Genomic DNA, 13,040 nt, shown 5'->3' with positions numbered 1-13,040 from the left:
GTCTCAACCTATGGTAGTAATATCAAATGATCAAAATAATCATGATATTAAAATGCTAAAAGTACACTCAAACAATAATCGTGGGAGTTTTTGTTGAATCAAAGGTTGTTTTATTTGGAAAATGTCACAAAACTGAGGATCACCCAATCATTTAGTTGAAGTCAGGCTTCTCGGGGTAAGTGCAGCCAGATCTTTGGATCACCACGTTCGATGCATAGCATCCAGCCTTCACACATTCCTCAATTGATTTCTCTTTCACCAACTGTGACATGAATCCTCCCACAAATGCATCACCTGTAAGAGAGTTCAACAAAAATAGCATTTAAATTCATCAGTATTGAATCTGTTTTGTATCAGTCTTGAGGAGAAAAGTTCGTTTAAAATGCTAAAGGATCATTTATGTTCTATGATCATGTCAGTTTCTATATAATAAAATAAGACTACAGTTGAATGTATTACAACCCGTCTTTCGATAATCAAAATTAGTACCTGCACCGTTGGTGTCAACAAGCTTCTCCTTTGGGAGAGGGATGACTGGATATTTCTTCACCTTTCCATCTTCAGCAACAACCACTGGATCTGCGCCCTGTGTAATCACAGTGGTCCTCTTGTGTGTTCCTGTGGCCTTGGGAAGCTGTGAAATCTTGATGGCTATTTGTTCAACATCTTCCGTCTATATATATAAAAAGATAAAAATGGTTCACTATTATAACTGTTATACAACACTAAAACATTCTGCTGAATTTTAGTCGTGCAAGAGAGAAATTGTCTAACCTCCCAGCCGTGAACTTTGGAGAAGGTTCTTGCCTCTGTTTCATTGCCGAAAACAAAGTCCATGTATCTGTACGAGAAATATAGGGTGGTGCTTTTCAGTACATTTACGCAATCATAAAATCTGCAATGGATAAATAGATAAGGGACGATGGCTTACGGCAAGAACTTCTCCTGTACATCTTTGAAGAATTCACAGATGAATGGAGCAGAGAGGTTCATTGTGAACACCTGAAAGATCAGTGAATAAGTCAGGACTGTTAATACAAAAAGGCACTCGAAAGCAAATAAAAGATTCTGATATCTGGAGGACCATGTCTTATAATTACCTTGTTGTTTGCAGCAGCATGCTCAGATACCAACTGAATGGATTCAGGAGATACTGTGAGGAAGAATCCAGCAATGTAGTAGAACTTGGCCTTCTCAACTACCCAAAACATATTCAATCACAGATATCATCAGATCATGAATTAAAAAATACAGAACTGTAAAACGGGATGAAACGATGGGAAAAGAAGATTTACCCAAAGCCCAGTTTTCAGGCTTCTTAAGGTGATCAACCTTGTAGCAGTTTGCAGCTGAAAGATTTGCAATAAGAGACCTTTCTCCACCAACAACACAGACACCGCAAGTTCCAGTAGGTGCTGATTCATCTTCATAATAGTGAACCTGATAAATTAAAAAAAGCACTTTGATTAGAGATTCTTAATTCAGTTTCAATAATATAACTTCAAACTATCCTCAAAGACAAACAAAGCATCATCAGCTGTGCATACACTCAAACAAAACAAAAACATGAAAACCAGAGAAGAGTCAGGAAAAAGTCAGCTTACATTGACACCAGCGGCTGTAGCATCCTTCTTCATTGCCTCTCCATATTTGTCCTTTCCAATGGAACCCATGTAACTGGTTGCCCCAGGAGTTTGAAGCATCCACTGTAGCCACAAGCAAGTAAAAATAAAAAAAACCTTGATTTTAGCATTGATTACTTATAACTCAAAAAAAAAAAAAAAAAAGGTGCAAGAAGAAGAAGGAAAGAGAATATACCTGAGCAACTTTGATTGAGTTCTGAGTAGCACCTAGAGAAAAAGAATCGAATCATGAAGAAGAAGATATCACAATCTAGTCAACGCATACACGCTAATAATTAAAAGGTTGCAGGATGGTCAAAAGATGAATTACCTCCGGCAATGTATTCAACATTGAATTTGCTACTCATCTCATCATACCTTTAAATAAAAGGAAAAAAAAATTGAAAGTAAAAACCATTATTAACCATAAAAGATAAGTCAAAGAGATATCACATTGTACTGTATTTTTTTATTCCTGAAACTGTCCAGGGCTTTGTGAAGCATTGAATCAGTCTCTACTTGAATTGATAATATAACATGAGCACCGTTCCTTATTCGTAATGATTACAATGCCTAACGTCACAAATCAGAGATATCAAAAGCAGAAGAGCATTAATGAATACGTACATGGGTAAATGTTTTTCCTCAGCGAGAATGGCATTGTTCAACTTGATGTCGTACCTGTCGTCGTCACACGATTACAAAAAGATCAATAACAGTAAAAAGAAAAAAAAGAAGAATCGCACACAAATCACAGAGTTTATGCTCTACTGAAGAGACGAATCAAACAATAAAACCTAGATTCATACTAAAAGCCCCGAAAGAAGATTACGATACGAATACAACAACAACAAAATAGGAAACATAAAGGAAAAAAGAGGGATCTGAGAGTGCTTTTTTTTTTTTTTTTTACTTGGTGAGAAATTCGTCGTCGACGACGGCAGAGATATCGAGGAGCGGGTTACCCATACCGAGAAGGATTCCATCGTAGTTAGCAGACGAAGCCATGATGAAACGATGAAGAAGATATTTTGAGAGAGGTTTAGGTTTTATTAAGATTCAGATCTGGGATTGGTTGGCCGGCAAGTTTAGTGCTGCTGCTTAATGTTTTAGTTTTAGTTTTAGAATCATCATAGCCTTTTAATCACAGAGGTTTGGTGCACCAACGACATACAGTACTCTAATTCTCTTTCAGTTTTGTTTTCTTTTCCTTAAACTAACTCTCTTTTTGTCGGTGAACCAACTAATTATGCCAACTACATACCTTTTTCTTCAAGTCAAAGAGACAAAATCAAAATTTTTGATTAAGAAGTTGGGAATAACTGAGTAAATTAAGAAGACACTAAACAAGCAATCATAATAACAAAACTCTTCTGATGGATTCAGAGAAACATCAATTTTTTTCCTGTGTAATCTTTTGCCTTATGGCAGAGAGAACTTGAAAAGACGTTTTCAAGAAGAAACAAACAACTTCTTAAGTAATTAAACTCAGGAAGAGCCGTTATTTTTCTCTTTTTTTTTTCCTTTTATTCTAATCGTAAACAAGAGAGGAATGAAAAACAAAGATGAATTCGAGGCTCTATTAAAAAGCCCTCCAAAGAAGAAGAAGAAGATTCCATAAAGAATTGGGACTTTACGATGTGTTCAGAGATGATCACAGATTGCCTTTGTGAATTCCGTTGTGGTCGAACTCCCTCCAAGATCCGCGGTTCTGTATTTTCCCTCTGCTATGGTGTTGATGATTGCACTGTGGATTTGTTCTGCTTGTTCGTTCAGCTTCAGATGACGCAACATCATCACTCCACTCAGAAGCAGCGCCGTTGGGTTCGCCAAGTTCTAACACCACCCCAAACAAAATCATATATCAAGGCATCTGAAATCTAGTTCTAATCTTTCAACATTGGATTGATAAAAGCTTAAACATTGGATGTAAAAATGAAACTCTTTAGCCTGTAAATGACTCGGTCTATAATGAGACTAACCAACTGACTATACTACCAAGAAAAGAAAAACAGCAAAACGGGGAGTTGAGGACTCTTCTTTCTATCTGTAGCTGTTTTATTATCATGTTTTACGATAACTGTTGAAACTTTATTTGCTTCATAGACTAACCTTTCCAGCGATATCAGGTGCAGAGCCGTGAACTGCCTCAGCAAGGGCTACCCCATCTTCTCCGATATTACAACTGCGTCAAAGATCACAAGGCCTTTTAGATGATCTAGCTCACAATCACACTAAATAACACTATTATTTCAAGATGAAGCAACCGATGTTTCACCTTGGAGTCAACCCTAGTCCTCCAACCAATCCTGCACACAGGTCGCTGATGATGTCTCCGTAAAGGTTAGGCATCACCAAGACATCAAAAAGTGCTGGGTTTTTCACAAGCTGCAGGCATCTCAATATTATCAGTCACATATTCCACATTAAAGCAGTGGGAACACGGAACTCAGATACAAGTTGCTAAGAATTCTAACTTCTAAATTCTATAAGATAATAATCCCAACTACTAAGTGAATTAATGAAAAAAGGTAGATTTCGTATCATAGCTTACCATCATACAACAGTTGTCAATAACAACCTCCTCGTAAGTTATCTCAGGATATTTCTCAGCAACCTCACGACAACACTGGAAAAACAAGAACAGAATTAAACATTGTCTCAAAACAAACAGTAAGCAAAACTAAACAGACATAATAATCATTGCGTTCATCTCTCCCTATAAGAAATTGTTAAATGCATTACGGAGTTATAAAACTGGACAGACCTTGAGGAAAAGACCGTCAGTTTTCTGCATAATGTTGGCTTTGTGGATTGCAGAAACTCTCTCTCTCCCATGAGTCTTGGCATAGAGGAAAGCATACTCTGCAACTCTCAAACTCGCCTGACGGGTAATGATTTTAAGACTTTCCACCACACCTCTAACGACCTATCATGAGTCAGGAGAAAACAAAACAATTGTCAGAAACACTAATCTGGAATGTTCTATCGATAGAGACACAACAAAACAAAACCTGATGTTCAAGGCCACTGTATTCTCCTTCAGTGTTTTCTCTGATGGTAATGAGATCAACATCATCGTAACGAGTTTTGTAACCAGGAAGACTGTAACAAGGTCTAACATTGGCATAAAGATTAAGCTCTTTCCTAAGAGTAAGGTTCAAAGAACGGTGACCTTTCCCAATTGGAGTAGCCATTGGACCTTTCAAACCAACTTTGTTTCTACGCACAGACTCGAGACTATCCCAGGTCAAGAAACTCTGTGTTCTGGGATCTATCTCAGTCCCAACATAGTGTTCTTCCCACTCTATTGGCACACCAGCTGTTGTAAACACCTGGATCATTACAAAACTATCAACGAAATTGCCGAATTCTCACAAATCACAATTCTCTCGTAACTAGATTTTTTAACAAAATTAGGGATGAGGAACCTTTTTGACAGATTCAGCGATCTCGGGACCGATCCCATCGCCAGGGAAGAGAGTTGCGGTGATCGGAGTGGAGGAGGAACAGAAAGCCCTAGCGACGGAAGTAGCCGCACCTGAGCTAGAGTTCACAGCACCAAGGATCTGAGTCGATCGGTTACCGATCAGCCGTCGCGCGAGATTTGCTGCCATGGTCATATCGCTTCAAGCACCAAAAGGACGCAGCAAATGAAAAGTTTATTAATCGATAGAGAGAGAGAGTCACAGAGAGAAAGAGAGGACTTTTCTGCGTTGTGACAAAAGTTGTAAAGAAGAAGCGAATATTTCCTTCTTCCGTAAAACGCCGTGTAGTTCTAAGTCGCATTAGGTTAGTTAGTACTCAAAGTTAAACGACACGAAGTGTGTACGTAAAAATACAAAACGGAACGAACTGTTTTCTTAAAAGCTTAGGCCCAGTAAAGAGAATTGTTATTTGTTTTCAGTATCGGCCCAATAACAGTCTTAACACAAAACCATATACACTACGAAAGATGTTTATACGTAATTATACATCATCATACACTACATACAGTACACACAACCGGTGTATGCTAAACCTCCGGTGGCTTCCCCGTGACTTTATGCGGCGGTGCAGGTACAGGTAAACCAGCCAACGGCGGTCCATACATGCCTTCTCGCCGACCTATTTTTCTTCCGATGAGATAAAAAGTGATGAGATCCGGTTAAAGGAGATTTAACAGATCAAACCGACGAATTTTTCAATGATCGACTCCGCATCAAATTACACAAACCGGATTCGGTTTGTAGCTATGGTCCTCCTATGATGATATGGATATAAACATAACATTACAACCAAATTAAGAGAGGGAAAAAAAAAACGAAAATTTCTGAAGCAACAAAATAAAAACATTTTCTTTTTCTTTTCTTAATACACAATTAACGAAGCAGAGGAGCAATCAAAAGCAAGAGTTTTGATTCTTCGGCTTCCCGCTCGACGTCTCTTTTGATCATGAGATTCTCACAATGTTCTCTCTTCAACCCAATGATCCGTACGCAGTCAAGTTCTTTCTTGAACCAGGTCCATCCTGATTCATACCTATCGGTTTATTCGATAACCGACGTTTATACCGCTTCAAAACCGAAGCCAGATTTTCTTTTCCCTTTGGGAAAGCCACGTCTCCTGCAGCTGTACCGGTCCGGCCTTTCCTACATGAGATTGCCATTTCAACGTCTTTGATTAGATCAAGAAGTGTAACTGCAGTTGTGCATTTTCCTTTGGCCGGTTTTGCAGCCGGAGGTAACATTCCGTTCGCTGATGGCGGACTCGCTCTCTGGTGGCTCGCAGGAATCTGAAGGCAAAAGCACGGTGTCATCGGTGTCCGCAGCTTTGAGAACGCTGGATCAATTACTCCCTGTTGAATTCATTACATCATGTCAAAAACATAAGCTTTGGTTTCTAACTGCAAAAGTGCGGAGTTTTGTTTTTTATTTGTTTACCTGAAGGCGGTTGAGAACGTAAGTGTACTTTCCCCAGAGCTCAGGTCGGCTCTCCATAAGAGACAAGTCAAGAACACGGTGGATGCACCAAACTCCAAAGCTCACAATCAAATCAGCTCTCCATACGCAACCATCTCCACAATTAGGAACCGATGAAATCAGTGGCTCACCCATGTGACCCACTTGATTTATTTCTCGAGTTTCAGCTTCATAGATAAACTTCTCTCGTGCAGCTACCCGGTCAATCAGTTCTTCATCAACTCCATCGCTTTGTCCAAACAACCACTCGGATCCTTCCAGTTTAATAAGCTTTAAAATACAGTGCCTGAATGATTGAAGAAGCTTAGCCTCTGCATCAACAGTAGAGGAAGAGTTGTTGTCTATATTTATCGGATTCGTTCTATTCCTGAGCTCCTCACCAACAGCACCAGTCCTCTCCGCTACGCCAAACTGCTCAAAGGGCTGTCTAGACCAAAGTGATCCGGTCCCTGTTGTTGATGCATTCTGTGGCAAAGTGTAGGTATCTCTATAGCCTCCTCTTGATTGAGACATGTCATCATAAGCAGAGGGTACTCCAACCCGTGACCCTATATTAGAATACGATGATGATTCACTGCTTAGTCGACCATAAGATGTGCCATACCCTCCTCCTCCTCCACTGGACGGATCCCAGTATCCGCTCTTGTTGTTCGGCAAATGCATGTTTCTCGCGGACATAGACAATCCTGAGATATCTGGCATGCTACTATACTTCTTCTCATTGGCTACTGCTACACCAACAGTATCGGTATTTCCAGATGATGGAACACCATAATAAGATCTATCAGATTGCCGTGATATGCTTCTAGACCCAGCAAAATTTTCAAATCCAGGAGCTGGTCCAGGGGTAAGACCATTCTGGGACTTCTGTTTTAAGGCTAAAGCAAGTTGCTGTGTATAGCTCATTGTACCGCTATATTGCTGCGTCATAGATCTCGACGTTGGGATCTCTCCACGGGATTGTAAAGCTTCAAGCCTTCCTTTTGACAAATTGTCAACAAGTGACTTGATCTGATATCCGTGAACTGTAGCTGGTTGTTGGTGTTCCCAACCCTCAGAAGATGATGGAGCACGCAAGCTAGAGTATCTTCTCTCACTCAATTCATACGCATTATTATTAGTGGTGCTACCATATGCACCCAACATCTGCATACGGTTGACCAACGGTGACGGTGACGACCCTCTTTGAAATCCATACAACGAATCGATACTTCCTGGAGTCCTTTGCTGCTTCAGTGAATCATATAAATTTGAAGTCATTTGTGAATCCAACCCCTTTGCAGTTGGAGACATGCAATATCCACTACTCATGTCTTTTCCAAAAGAATCTGCTTTCATAGAAGAGGCTGACTTCTGATCAGCGCCAAACAACTGATCTATTTTCTTTGCCCTGGCTTCAGCAACTAATTGGCCATGAAAATCATATAAATGTCCCCAAAACTCATCAAGGATCGCAGATAAGTGGCGCCGGGCAGCACGTCCCAAACCTTGCAACCGTGAAAGGCTTCCAGTCCCACTTCCCCCTTCCCCACTTAAGCTGCGAAACGAAGGCGGACCATCAGATCCAACAGTATAGTTGCTTGCAGGAGCAGCTCTCGTAGCTTCTTCTGATTCCCATGAAACCCCTTCGACATCCTTTTCAATGAACTTGCTGTTATTTTCCATGCTAACAGTCTTCTCCACAGGACTTATCGGTTCAATCTTTACCATCTTTGTTTCAACAACCAAATCCTTATCAGTTACCTCATTAACCACCGTTGACTGCAATACAGGCTGTTCCTTTACATCAGGGTCTTCCCCAAGTTTACTTACTTGGGAGGCAGAGAATTTTACGTCTAACTCGCTTTCCTCTAGAGGGCTCGAACGAATCTCTTGATCCGTCATTAGAATGTTCTCTGGCAAATCATAGACAGAACTAGTAACAGACGTAGTATCCAACTGATCCTTTACCCTGCTTTCCAGCCGCACTATCGATTCTTCTTCATTCCGCCTTGTTTCGCTTCTTTCAATTATTTCCTCTTCATGAACAGATGGATAAGATAAAGCATTTTGAGCATCCATGTTCCATATTTGAGTTTCTACTCTGTTACTAGCAGATTTCAGCGGCGTAGCTGCGAGCCAGAGCATCAGGCATAAGGATGCACATGACGATACAAGCAGAGTGGTGTACTGAACCGAGGTGCCCATTACAGTATTCCATCTTAAACCACCAGCCCAGTCACTGCTTCCAAATACCATCTCCACAACAAAAACAATATTCAAACCGAGAAACCCCAAAAACGTTGTAAGTGCGAGGAACTCGCCAACTTGAGGGATTTTATGGACACCCATGATTTGTCTCGACGAAGCAATGCGGAACAGCGGTATGACAGAACAAGGAAGCATCATCGCCACCAGGACCTGAGTGAATATAAGTAACTGATATATCCCGTCTGCACCAGATGTCCACACACAATAAAGGGCAGGAGCAACTGCAAGAATTCTGATTGTAGCACGATGAAGCCAACCGGGTATTTCTATTTTCAGGAAGTCATGCAGAACAACCTCTCCACCGAAAGTCCAAGCTAGTGCTGTAATTTGACTAGAGAAGAACAAGAGCATCAAAAACACCACTGGAATGAGCGGACTCACAAATACCTGCACTCAACAATCAAGAACAAAATAATTAATAATCACGAGATATTTCTGAAAACGTCTGTGTAAAAATGTATTATAGACTAATACGAAGCATAAAACCGTTAGAACAAACCTGCTCCATTAGTGACATGGCATCGTGAAAAGTCAGTACCACAAGGCCAGTACTGTGGAACACACTGGCTGCTGCATTCATCAATACATAATTTACAAGTGAAAGTCCGCTGAAGACACCAAAGATGGCGAACAAATGGTCTTGACACAAGCTGCTCTTGTCGACATCTGACGAAGATGTACTTTCCTGCAATAGAGGAGTTCACTGCTTAGTATAATTATTGCTACTTAATAGAAAAGAGAGATACATAGAAAGAGAAAAAAGGTACCCCAGCAAAATAAGAATGGATATAAAAATTGTGAGGGACGATGCTTGCTCCAAGAAGACCCATCAATGCAAATGCGCTCTCTCCGTTTAACCGAATTAACACTCCGTTCATAGAGAATGGGATCTCAGACTGACTCAGCAAGACACCAGAAACATAGAGAAGTAAAACAAAGCCTGCCGAGCAAATGGATACTGTATTTGCCATACCATTTTCCTGTAAAAATTGTATGCATGTCAGCTAATTTCCGATAATGCTATTCCAAGAACACAGAGAGAGGAAAAAAAAACAAAAAAGACAGGAAACCAGTCATACAAGGAAAGAGGCGAAAACAGGAAATAAAAATGCATCGATGGCAGCCAAGAACACTCCAGTGGATAACTCCACTCCAAACAAAAGGTTAAATGCATGTGCAACTCCCACAACCTGTTTATAAATAGAGAAGCCTGAAGTCAGAAGAACTGAAACTTTTCCATCAAACATCATTAAAAAATTTTAGAAGGAAAAAGACTGTAAGTAACTAACCATGGTAAGGTCGAGCAGAATTGCTGAGAACTCCGCCTGAATGCCCAAGAACATGCACGTCCACTTGTCATATTCTTCATTGCAGATCTGTCCAAGTAAAGAACATTAAAATGTTACAGAAATAACAGTGTAGCTAAAAGCCTCGAGATCAGAAAAAAAATCAGGGGAACAAAATACCTGAGCTAAATGTTTACCAGTAACAACGCTTATTCGAGCTGCTATATACTGGCACAAGATGGCGGCAAAATTGAAGAGCAGAGTAATAGCCACTAAGTCATACCCAAAACGAGCACCTCCTTCGATATTTGCAACCCATTTGCCAGGATCAATATATCCAACAGAAACCAAAAGAACAGGCAGTAGCGGAGGAACCATTCTCTGGATGAACCCTAGCTGAGGAGGTCTCACATTCACAATTTCAGCTTCCATCCTAAAATCTATCTGATAATATATATATATATAATTTACTCAAGACTAGGAGGATTAAAAGGTCAACTCTACAGATCCAATCGTTGTAGAATTCACAGATTCGACCCAAAACACATTCCCCCTCTCATCAGCCTGTTGTTCATTCAGTCAAAATAACAGTGAGCCACTCTAGGCTGTCGTCTCGTTTTACAGGTATGTACAGTCTTTAGCTACTAGTTTAAGTTAAAAGGACCAGACGTTATTGCAGCTTCAAGGGAGAAGATCTTACACAACAGGAGAGCTAAGTTGGTGCAAAAGGAGGAAGCCCTAACAGAGCAACCAAGAACAGAACACAGACTTCCATATGCTTAAACCAAAATACGGATGTTATGTCCAAACCATTCGAATCAGCTTTTATAAACCTGGAAAAAAATTAATGGTGGACCAAAAAAAAAAAAAATCAGAAGACGAAAAAGAATTGATCTTTGAGATAAGCTTTTTAAAAAAAAAAAAAAAATAGAACTTTAATTGAAGCTAAAAGAATCGTAACGCTGAAGAAAAGCAACCAAAAAAAAAATGTAAAGATCCCGTATGATCTACGCATTCAGATCTTCAAGAGAGTTGTAAAAAAAAAAAAAAGGTCAACCCACAAACAAGTACAGTAGAAAAACAAAAAAGCTAAAATCTCACAATTACAAACAAAACCCAGAAACCCAGATGAAAGGGAGAAACATGAAACAATCTTCTTCTTCGCAAAACAGAGAGAGGCAGAGAGAGATCTAAGCTAAAACTTGAATTCGATCATGATGTGTTTAAAAAAAAAAAAAAAACTCCCATTTGCACAAAAACCGAGGCAAAAAGCTATAAAAAACTCCATGGAAGTGCGTACAACAAAGCCCCCAAGCCAGAAGAAGAAAAAAAAAAAAAAACTAAAAGAAGAAACAGAGAATTAGGGTTTTTGAAGATGGTGACCTGTGAAATCGCTTATGATCGCAAAGTTTGACCTAATTAAGTATCAAATCAAGTGAGAGAGAGGTTTAGAAACGGATCTTCAAGAGAGAAAGAAAACTCTTATCAAAGGCCACGAGAGAAAAGAAAAGGAGAGGAAAGAGAGAAAGAAGAAGAGCTCAGTTCCATCCAAAGGAGAAAGAAAGAGAGAGAGAGATAAAAAAAAAAAAAAGAAGATCCAAAAAAAATAATAAATCAATTTATATATATATATATATTACATATACATACACATTATTTTTGTATCTATAGGTTCTGAAAGGTTATGGGTGCTCGTGCCACCTTCAAAAGAGAGAGAGAACAATCAAAAGCTACATAAATGTTATAAAAAAAAGGTAATATTCTTTTTTTCTTACAGCTTGAAAAAACGTCTTTTTAATTAATTTTTTTTCAGGTTTTAAATTTTAGTTTAATTTAAACTAATCGTAGTTTTAGATTCCAAGATAAGTGGACTAGAAGAGCATTATTATTATTTAAAAAAAAAAAATAATAATGGACCCGTCCTTCCTCCTCATTGCATATAGGTAATAATAATACCAGCATCAAAAAAATTATAATAATACCTTTCCTTTTTTAAAAACACATCAATTATATAGTGACACTTTTTTTTTTTTTGCTCAATCAATTTCTAAATTTTGATATCTCAGGCCCATCAGAAAATGAATATAAACCACTACAACTAATTGAGTGAGAAAATATTGAAGAGAGTTTTGATCGTATTTACTTGATTTTTTGAAACGAGAAAATGTCAGCTAAATTTATTCTCTTTTTAGCTTTATTAACATTTATCATAATAACAAAGATGTTAATTTTTAGTAATATTTGTTATACTAAAAATATAAAACAAATGTTACTTATTTTAAAAAAATATAAACGAACGTTACAAAATAAGGATAAGAATCTAACTTTGTGACTCTCAAAAGACTAATTTTAAAAAATTTTGAACGAACGTTACAAAATAAAGATAAGAATCGAATCTTCTAACTCATAAAACACTACACGTGCTTACAAATTTTGAAAAACTTTGTAACGCTAAAAGTGTTCACGCGATCTTCGCATATTTGAAAACTAAAGTAATATAAAACTACGATATAAACAATGTTATAGCAAAGTCGTTTTTCTTCTATAATACAAAACCAAATATATACTTAAAATTATTTATCTTTTATATGAAATCAATATATAAGATAAATTTTTTGAAAATTTGAGAAACTTTGTAACGCCAAAAGTGTTCACGCTATCTTCGCATATTTAAAATATTCAATAAAAAAAAAAGGTTATGACAATTACAATGTTATAGCAAAGTTGGTTTTCTTCTATAATACAAAACCAATTATCAATTTAGATTTATTTATCTTGTATTACAGACCAATATATATGAATTTACTGATTTTTTAAAAATGATATACTTATGTTAATATAAAAATAATCCTTTTGTTAAAGAAAAAAGAACAAAAAGAAACATACATGGGTTTTGAAAGTAAATTACCTGGAAATGTTCT

General features: G+C 38.1%; 3 protein-coding genes across 4 annotated transcripts; all 3 read right to left on the bottom strand.

Moving 5' to 3' along the window:
* Positions 1–27: 27 nt before the first annotated feature.
* Positions 28–2,901, bottom strand: LOC104734347 (adenosine kinase 2-like). Its single transcript, XM_010453901.3, has 11 exons — positions 2,536–2,901; positions 2,250–2,303; positions 1,954–2,000; positions 1,819–1,850; positions 1,605–1,706; positions 1,296–1,440; positions 1,101–1,198; positions 932–1,002; positions 775–841; positions 490–673; positions 28–294 (listed from the first exon to the last, which is right to left on the bottom strand). Exons 1-11 carry the CDS (start codon positions 2,628–2,630, stop codon positions 152–154), a joined length of 1,038 nt encoding a protein of 345 aa, XP_010452203.1. The 5' UTR covers positions 2,631–2,901; the 3' UTR covers positions 28–151.
* Positions 2,902–2,979: 78 nt separating this feature from the next.
* On the bottom strand, positions 2,980–5,428 carry LOC104734346 (isocitrate dehydrogenase [NAD] catalytic subunit 5, mitochondrial). The gene is made up of 7 exons (XM_010453899.3): positions 5,054–5,428; positions 4,637–4,957; positions 4,390–4,551; positions 4,177–4,251; positions 3,901–4,010; positions 3,735–3,807; positions 2,980–3,458 (listed from the first exon to the last, which is right to left on the bottom strand). The coding sequence occupies exons 1-7, from the start codon at positions 5,243–5,245 to the stop codon at positions 3,267–3,269; spliced, it is 1,125 nt and encodes a 374-aa protein (XP_010452201.2). The 5' UTR covers positions 5,246–5,428; the 3' UTR covers positions 2,980–3,266.
* A 351-nt stretch (positions 5,429–5,779) lies between these two features.
* On the bottom strand, positions 5,780–11,718 carry LOC104734345 (ethylene-insensitive protein 2). 2 transcript variants are annotated; one of them, XM_010453898.3, is made up of 9 exons: positions 11,503–11,718; positions 10,820–10,952; positions 10,300–10,683; positions 10,123–10,209; positions 9,913–10,023; positions 9,601–9,813; positions 9,333–9,518; positions 6,545–9,220; positions 5,780–6,459 (listed from the first exon to the last, which is right to left on the bottom strand). In XM_010453898.3, the coding sequence occupies exons 3-9, from the start codon at positions 10,549–10,551 to the stop codon at positions 6,082–6,084; spliced, it is 3,903 nt and encodes a 1,300-aa protein (XP_010452200.1). In that variant the 5' UTR covers positions 10,552–10,683; positions 10,820–10,952; positions 11,503–11,718; the 3' UTR covers positions 5,780–6,081. The 2 variants fall into 2 exon arrangements, with proteins under 2 accessions (XP_010452200.1, XP_087338738.1); XM_087482612.1 differs by having other exon boundaries at positions 10,300–10,515.
* Positions 11,719–13,040: the final 1,322 nt, after the last annotated feature.

This window comes from Camelina sativa, chromosome 13 (assembly GCF_030686135.1).
Source record: "Camelina sativa cultivar CO46 ecotype springtype chromosome 13, ASM3068613v1".
NCBI lineage: Eukaryota > Viridiplantae > Streptophyta > Magnoliopsida > Brassicales > Brassicaceae > Camelina > Camelina sativa.
Note: the sequence above shows the minus strand (reverse complement) of the source record. Positions and strands in the feature narration are given on the sequence as shown.